General features: G+C 33.1%; 2 protein-coding genes across 2 annotated transcripts; one reads left to right on the top strand and one right to left on the bottom strand.

Moving 5' to 3' along the window:
* The first annotated feature begins 702 nt into the window (after positions 1–702).
* LOC143564269 (ATP-dependent 6-phosphofructokinase 3-like) lies at positions 703–3,798 on the top strand. Its single transcript, XM_077051598.1, has 13 exons — positions 703–871; positions 1,299–1,345; positions 1,438–1,477; positions 1,573–1,635; positions 1,728–1,865; positions 1,935–2,093; positions 2,171–2,224; positions 2,308–2,376; positions 2,449–2,578; positions 2,652–2,917; positions 3,009–3,057; positions 3,138–3,292; positions 3,378–3,798. Exons 1-13 carry the CDS (start codon positions 719–721, stop codon positions 3,573–3,575), a joined length of 1,521 nt encoding a protein of 506 aa, XP_076907713.1. The 5' UTR covers positions 703–718; the 3' UTR covers positions 3,576–3,798.
* A 1,038-nt stretch (positions 3,799–4,836) lies between these two features.
* On the bottom strand, positions 4,837–6,933 carry LOC143564268 (inositol oxygenase 2-like). Its single transcript, XM_077051597.1, has 10 exons — positions 6,873–6,933; positions 6,653–6,779; positions 6,489–6,570; positions 6,195–6,399; positions 5,984–6,096; positions 5,614–5,736; positions 5,442–5,511; positions 5,177–5,255; positions 5,000–5,081; positions 4,837–4,906 (listed from the first exon to the last, which is right to left on the bottom strand). Exons 1-10 carry the CDS (start codon positions 6,901–6,903, stop codon positions 4,880–4,882), a joined length of 939 nt encoding a protein of 312 aa, XP_076907712.1. The 5' UTR covers positions 6,904–6,933; the 3' UTR covers positions 4,837–4,879.
* Between the last annotated feature and the right edge of the window lie 1,698 nt (positions 6,934–8,631).

Below are 8,631 nucleotides of genomic sequence, written 5' to 3'. Positions count from 1 at the left end.
CCGAAGGCGAAAATGTTTTCGGGCCTCAAGTAAAATCAGTATTTTGTTAGCTTTAAACAATTAAATTTTAAATAACCATACTTGGTTATAATTTGAGTTGTGTAAAAAAGTTTTATATAAAAATAAGCTTAAACATGTTTCAAATGGAACTAGAACCCACAACCTTTTGGTTGAGAGTAACACTTCTTTGCCACTAAGCCAAACTAGTTGTTATGTAATTGAGTTTAAACATTAAATATACATCTTTTTATTCATAAACATACATATAATATTTTTTTAAAATTTCGAGCCTAACAGGGTGTCGGGCCGGGGGCCGTTGACCACCCCACCCTCCCTCAAGGCCGGCCCTGCTCAAAAGCAAATGTAAAGTTAATTTAGAATACGATAAGAGTCAAAAGGACTAAAAACACACAACTCGTAAACTTAAGGAGTTTGAGCAACTCACCAAAAACTGTTATTCTCACATACTAAAAGCCCTCAACTGCCATATCCATCCTTCTTTCCTTCCCCCAGAAATTCTATAAACCGTTCAAAAACCACCTCAGCATGGCTCCCCCACATGTTTGTTTCTTAGCATCCAGAACACAACACACATGTAAATCAAAGTCAAACTTAGCTTAGTCCAATTTCGTGTATCAATCATCTAGATCACTTCCCACTTCAAACCTTATATACAGATTCTGTTCTTGTTGTTGTTTTGTTAAAGTTCAAAGGTTTAATGCATGCTGTAAGTAGCACTGCTTCAAATAAACGTAATCGGAGAAAAACCAAAGTGAACCATCCGATCATGGGTCCAAAGGTTGTGACTGGAGATCATGGATACATACTTGAAGATGTTCCTCATTTGACTGATTACATACCTCATCTTCAAGTATCTTCTTCTACCCCTTTAATTTAATTTAATTATTTTTTGAATTTTAATTCATTAATTGTATCGACAAATTAATAATACAAATTAGTTTGTTTGAGTGATTGGAGTACCCTCTGGAACTTTTGTTTCTTACTCTGTCTTTTTTAATATTATTATTTTATTTCATCTTTGTTGTTGATTATCTAATCTTCCTCTGTATGGTAAAGGGTGGTCATTATTTTATATTGTTATATGCTTTTTATTAATTTATTCTGGATGGCTGATTCTACTTAACTTTATAGATGATCATAATTATACTTCTTAATTATGAATAATAATAATAATAATAATTTTAACAACGAAAAGTTTTTTGTTTTTTTTTAACTCATAGATCAGATTCTAGTCACTCAGTTGTCAGTAGTGCTTAAACATGTATGATTCTTTGCAGACTTATCCTAATCCACTGCAAGATAATCCTGCATACGCCGTTGTTAAGTAAGATCATAATCAAACCATAGTAGTTTTTAATAATCTAAGTAATTTTAATCATAGTACTTACAATTTCAAAACATTTTGTGTTTTAACAGGCAGTATTTTGTTGACATGGATGACACTGTTGCTCAGCAGGTTAGCTTTTTTCTATAGTCAATAACGTTATAAATGCCTAACGATTTGTTTTAGGCGTGATTTCCAATCCTAATAATATGTTTCCATTAATGTAGATTGTTGTTCATGCTGATCGTCCTAGAGGCACACATTTTAGACGTGCAGGGCCCCGTCAAAAGGTAAAAAGATTTCACATTCATCAGCTAGTTATAAAACTATAAGTCATCTCTAATATATATATTAAATGATGCTTTTAATTTATTTTTATTAGGTGTACTTTAAGTCAGACGATGTTCATGCTTGTATTGTGACATGTGGGGGCCTATGCCCCGGCCTCAACACTGTGATTAGAGAAATAGTTGGTAGTTTACATGATATGTATGGTGTTACAAGGATCGAAGGGATTGAAGTAAGTTAAACTTAAAATATCATTCTGATTCGTTTGTTTTATACTAGAATTAACTTATCGGGCGTGCAGGGTGGATACAGAGGTTTCTACTCGCGAAATACAATCCCATTAACAACTAAAGCGGTAAACGGTATTCATAAACGAGGTGGCACCATAATCGGGACATCACGTGGTGGCTATGATAATAAAAAAATAGTAAATAGTATTCAAGATCGTGGCATCAATCAGGTAATTTGTAATTTGATACTTCATTTTTCATGACATGTGTGTAATATTTATGGCTTCTTTTAAATAAATATTATTAGGTATATACAATAGGAGGAGACGGAACACAAAAGGGGGCGTCTGCGATCTATGAGGTGTGTTTTTTGAATAATTATAATCTTTATAACAAAACTATATAATGAAGAACTATAAACAAATAAAATTTTGTGTCATGCAGGAAGTTAGAAGGCGCGGTCTTCAAGTTGCGGTTGTCGGGATTCCAAAAACTATTGATAATGACATTCCGGTATGTGGTTAATGATTGTTTATTAAGATTAACATTGCTCATTAAACTTGTTACTTTGATATTAACTACCAGGTTATTGATAAATCCTTCGGCTTTGATACTGCGGTTGAGGAGGCTCAACGTGCCATTAATGCAGCACATGTTGAGGCCGAGAGTAACGAGAACTGTATCGGGCTTGTTAAGTTAATGGGCCGAAATAGTGGTACGTTTTCACACTTTTTTGTCCTTTTTTCCAAATTTATAGTAAAATTTGTTTTCATTTAAACTTTTTCCAGGATTTATTGCAATGTATGCAACTCTTGCGAGCAGAGACGTTGATTGTTGTTTGATTCCTGAGTCGCCTTTCTATCTTGAAGGACCGGGTGGTCTTTTTGAATATATAGAAAAAAGAATAAAAGAAAACGGGCATATGGTACTAGTTGTAGCCGAAGGTGCAGGCCAGGATCTTGTTGCCGAGAGCTTAAGAACTAACGATGTGAAAGATGCCTCCGGGAATAAGCTTTTAAATGATGTTGGATTGTGGTTATCTCAAAAGATCAAGGTAGTTGACCATTATAATGTTTGACTTTGACCTCAATAGTCAACTCTTTGTTTAATCACATTTTTTATGCTTATAATGTTCTTATAAACAGGATCATTTTAAAAAACAAACAGAAATGGAGATCAACCTTAAGTACATAGGTAAGTAAGGGTATATCCGTCATTTTTACCGTGATTACACGATCAAAAAATAATTATCTTGTTAAACGTGTGCTTGACAGATCCTACATACATGATTCGAGCTGTTCCAAGTAATGCATCAGATAACGTTTACTGCACGCTTCTGGCTCAAAGTGCAGTTCATGGAGCCATGGCGGGCTACACCGGGTTCACTGTGGGGCCGGTTCATGGTAGAGAATGTTACCTACCATTTTATGTAAGTTAAAATTACAATTATACTCTTGGAACGACGGAAAACGAAACATGGATCAAGTGAGTTATTATTGTTATTTTTTTTGCAGAGAATAACCGAGAAGCAAAACAAGGTTGTGATTACAGATAGGATGTGGGCCCGGATGTTATCTTCTACAAACCAACCGAGTTTTTTGAATACAAAAGATATCATCGAGTCAATAATGGATGAAGCGCCGCCTACTCAATTTCCAGATGACCATGCGGTGGATAATGGTTTCGTGACCAAGAAAACTATTGTTTGCTGAATGGTAGCAAACGTGGTGTGTTTTATTTAAGTTGCAAGAATTGAATAAGAGTTTTGGATCACTCAAGTATATATATATATACAAAGTAATAATTGATATGAGAGGATGTTGATAGACTAATGGTAGAGTTTGATGATCTCTGGATGAGGAGATGCGATTTTTTTGTTAATTGTTTGGCAAGACTTATGCTTGAATAATAAACCTGCTTACTATTAACGGGTCAAATGGGTTAATTTGTCGCACATGTATATGGTGGTTCTGTCTATCCCCATTACAATGGTTTGTTCAGTTTCGTATATTTTCAAATGGGTTGATTTGATGCACGTGTATATAACGGTTCGTCTAACCCCATTACAGTGGCTTGTTCAGTTTCTTATATATAATTAGTTGTTGTAAATGATTATAACAGTGAGTCTAACTCATAACAGTAATAATAAGTACTATAATTCAATATATCACACCATATCCTTATACACTATTGTGAAACCAAAAGAAATAAACCGATCAATTTTGGTTAAGTCAATTCTATTATATGAGCGTACAACTCTGACATAAACCCTGAATTCTGAAAGGCTGAAACCAAATTTAGAATTCAATTCGGATGAGGACCCATTTGAACATTCAAAACCCAAATTTAAATTAAGCTTCTAGTTTTTAAGTCCGATTCGATTAATGAACACCCTTAGCCTGAGAAGTTCCAATTGAAGGATTCTCTCATTGTCTTCAGCAACGGTCAAGCAATTCGTTCTTGCAATTATTCAGACAATATTAATCAACTTTAGGAATTTGGATATGTATTTGGGAAGGTTTTCATAAAACAGTTATGCTAACTACCGAACACATCATCTACTTTTACAACTTTTAATATAGACAAGCTAGTTTGTAAACTCGTCACCCATTTAAATAAGCATGTAACTCGAGCCAACTCATTACCTCAACCTGTTTAAACTAAACCCACACCCACAAAATTTCTTAAGTTCGTGTCATATTTTCATTTATCTCATCTCACTATGTCAATATGTTCACAATATTTTACACTATGGGTTGGGGTTTGTATTTATGAATATGGTTAGGGTAAATGGGTATAATGTTCCGGGTATACCATCCGGGTATTACCTAGTACAATACGCGTCTATACTTATGAAAACTTTAAAAAATAAATTAGGAGCAAAGCTGAAGATTAACAGATAATTTATTCAATAATTGAAGGTAATGCAAGATTTACATATTTCAATAAATTAAAAAGAAACTGTAAACTTGCTAATATGGTTAAACTATCCAACTTGAACAATCCTCAACAACCATCACCATCTAAGCTTTTCTGGGAAATACTGAAAATATAAAAATTAAAAATTAAACAAGGAAAAATTATCAGTAAAATTCTTATAAAAAGTTAAAAAGTAATTCAACAAACAATGCCTCACCTTTTCAATGAGGGATATATAGTATGGCTTCACCTTTTCAACATCAACACGCACTTTGCTTTTACTGTAAAGATCATACTTGCTGCAATGAAGCCACATGTTTATCGTTAGATTAAACGTTAAAATATGATTATTCTTATACTAATCTCTAATTATTCACAAGTTAATAAAGATTACTTGAAAATTTGAAGCCACTTCAAGTTCTCAACATCCTCCTCATTCATCAAATGCTTATACGCTCCAGAAAGATGCAATGCTGCCATGTCAATTACATTCAAACATCTGAATCTTACAACTTTAGTTAATTTTTTTTTCAAGGGTCAAACTCCATCATAGAAACATCCAAACGATTTACAATGAAGTGGCAGGTAAGCGGGCAACAAGCTGCGCCGCAACCCCCTTTTAATTAATTAAAAGATAATAAAATATTTTAGTAGCTTACGATAGAACGAGTGATAACGAATGATAAACAAGCCTGCTTGAGGCAGAGTACTTCCATTTTCTTTAGCCACCTGCAAATTTAGAATGCAAGAATCACATTTAGATTAATTAATCTTCATCATTTGTGTTGTGGGATCTACATTAATGCAACACTATCCACAACAAGAACATACCAAATACATGTAGTCATCATGACCCCATGAAATCATCACATTTTCCAGTCCACATCCTTCTTCATAAATCCCATTCTTAGTTTGATAAGCAGGGTTGTTTATATCTGGATTTTCTTTGAAATACTGCAGCATAAAAGATCAATCATTTATTATTATTTTTTTAAAAATACTATATGAAACCAAAGAAGCACTACAAGTATGCGGTGGTATGGTTTCCCAGGAAACACTCAAGTCAAACTCTGAAGGCAGCATGGCCCCGGTTAAGACAACACTGTCTGGCCAGAGTGGGGCAACAAAGCTCTCCAAATTGGAGAGTACGGTGGCCTAAACACAAAAAATAAAGTCGACGCTCGAAAATAAGTATGTATACCTTATGATGGACAATTGACTCATCAAAAGCACAACCAAGGGGGTGTGTGTCACCCACAACAGCCCATTGTGGAAGCTCCCCAAATTTTGGAAGAAGCAAAACTTTCCCAAGATCTACATTCCATCACATAAATCATTTATTATAATAAAAAAATATATTTTTAATATTATAATTAATTAATTATATGATATTAGCATGTAGATAGATATACCATGAATAAGGGCAGTCAAATGAAGCCAATCTTCATCAGGATAATCTTTCCTAATGGCTTCAGCAGTCTGCAATAAATGCTCGATTTGTGGTTCGTCCAAATCAGGATCGCTATCGTCCACAACATCATTTAACAGTTCACAACACTCCCAAATACTCATCTCCAGTTTATCCAACTTCTTATACTCCTCTCTCATCTTCTTCACCTACATTGTTCCCATCCAAATCCATTTCATTTACCATACTTTCACACAAAAAATAATAACAATAACAATAATAATATCATTATGCTTACAAATTCATATGTTTGATGAATGTGGTTCATCCTGTAAAACTCCTCCACCTGCTTCTTACGTTCGCTCTCCGCATCATAATCTCTATTAAAGTTTCATGCATCAGCATACATTATTATCGGTCAACAGGTGATAGTCTATATTATTAAAATCTAATAAGAAAAACCTGAAAGTGTGACCAAATGCATTGATTTCAGGTGCATCAAAACCACCACTAGCCACATTATTATCAGCCACCTTAAACCCTCCTTCCAACACTAACTCATGGTTCTTGTTATCAACCAATTGGGGATCTAAATACAAACAAGAAAAAAATATATATAATGTTGTGTTTACGTAATAATTAACATAGGCATGGCAAACATGATACGAGGATAAAAAGTAACCTGGTACGGACTGATCGACACAAACAGTCATGTTGGCACACAAAATAACAACAGATAGGGTTGTTTTTGTTGATGATACGATAAAGATAAAAGAATGAAGTGTTTATATAGTGTCTAAAAAGAGGTCCTTGTTTGCTATTTACAAAAGTTTAAAGTCCTCAAGTGAAATATAATTAAAGGTGATATGTTATGTAAGTTACGATTCAACAAATCATGAGTCAATTCCTACGTGGATATGAGATGGAATTGATTAGGTATTGAGTCATAACCGACAGATATTTTGATTTTTCTTATATTATCAGCCAATCCAATAATTGACACGTCACATACATAGTTTGTGTAGCCATGAAGTCCACTGTCGCAATAAATGGCTAGATAAGCCTTTAAAAATGTTTTGCTCGTGCATCCTTATTTGAGGAAGATTTGTGCTTATCTTTGTTTAATTGTTTCAATTGTCGGTGTTACATTGAATCCTGTTATTATTATAGGGTTATTATATAATTTAGGAATTTGAAACTTAGTATGAAACAAATATAGGTGATAACTTAGCTTAATCTAAACACTTATTGTCACATACACAAATACAAGTTAAAAAGGAAAATAACCTTTTTAGTTATAAACTTTTTAGTTTATTATAGTCGGACTAATGGCGAATAAAGACATCAGCATGTTGATGACAAAGCAATTCTGAAGTAGCTATCAGTTTTTTTTTTTTTTTTTTTAAGTTGCATTCACTCAACTTCTCAACCCAACCATTTTACATCTAGATTCATCTAAATTGTATATTTCTCCTTTCATATAATCCATTCTAGAGCTTATGGCGAGCCCATAACAGGTTTGTTTTCTCGGATATCCCTATAAAGGAAAAAATAATTGGAGATATCAAGTTTTTGTCGTTCATTTGGATTAAATATAGGTCGAATAGTGTGGTTCTAGACTAAGAGAAATGGAGAAGATTTGATTTGTAATAGTGTCTTTTTCGTGTGGTGTTTTGTCTCGCCCGCTAGCTGCTTGTTAGCGGGTTATTAGACTGTTTGCTTTATGAAATTTGATGTTCGAAAAAAAAAATATAATCCATTCTAGAGTGTTTGATTTGACCCAAGGGGATAGAGCTTAATCATAATATTTAGGATAGTATCATCATGAGATTCCAAAATTGAATTTGTGTTATTATTAACCAAGAATCTAATCAAAGCAGTTAATTATGAGAGAACAAATCATATTATGTTGGAGTGATTGCTTCCACACAAATTGTTCAATTAAAATAAGAATTATAAATACAATAAGGTAACTTGGAATGCTATTAAACACAAATATTTATATGTAATTAGCAAATCAAGATAATCTCTTTCATAATTAACTGATTTGATCACATTCATTTATATTTTTTAAGTAAATACATAAGTTTAGAAAACATGCCTATATATTTAGGCATACACAAACATATAAGTAAAATAACATCGTAACGTTGTCAAATATAAACTTATTATGTTTATTATTGTATAACTAAAGTACGAATAAACTTGTATATTGATAATGACAAAGAAATCGAAAATACCATGTTTTTTTCATATTTTATTAAGCCACCAAAAAGGTTGAGTCTTTTAAGTTACCCACACTCAACCCGCCTATTTTAGCATCTACCTTAGATTTATCTAAAATGCGTAATCAGAGGCGGAACCAAAATTTCTTAGTTAGAAACTCATCAGAAAGTTATTTTCTCTTTTGAGTTTTAACTACAACTAAGAGGTGAAACTCA

Source organism: Bidens hawaiensis, unplaced genomic scaffold (assembly GCF_021521415.1).
Source record: "Bidens hawaiensis isolate Kalapana, Puna unplaced genomic scaffold, B.hawaiensis_p1.1 tig00021858_1, whole genome shotgun sequence".
Classification (NCBI taxonomy): Eukaryota; Viridiplantae; Streptophyta; class Magnoliopsida; order Asterales; family Asteraceae; genus Bidens; species Bidens hawaiensis.
The sequence above is the reverse complement of the archived record's forward strand: the minus strand, read 5'-3'. Positions and strand labels throughout refer to the sequence as shown.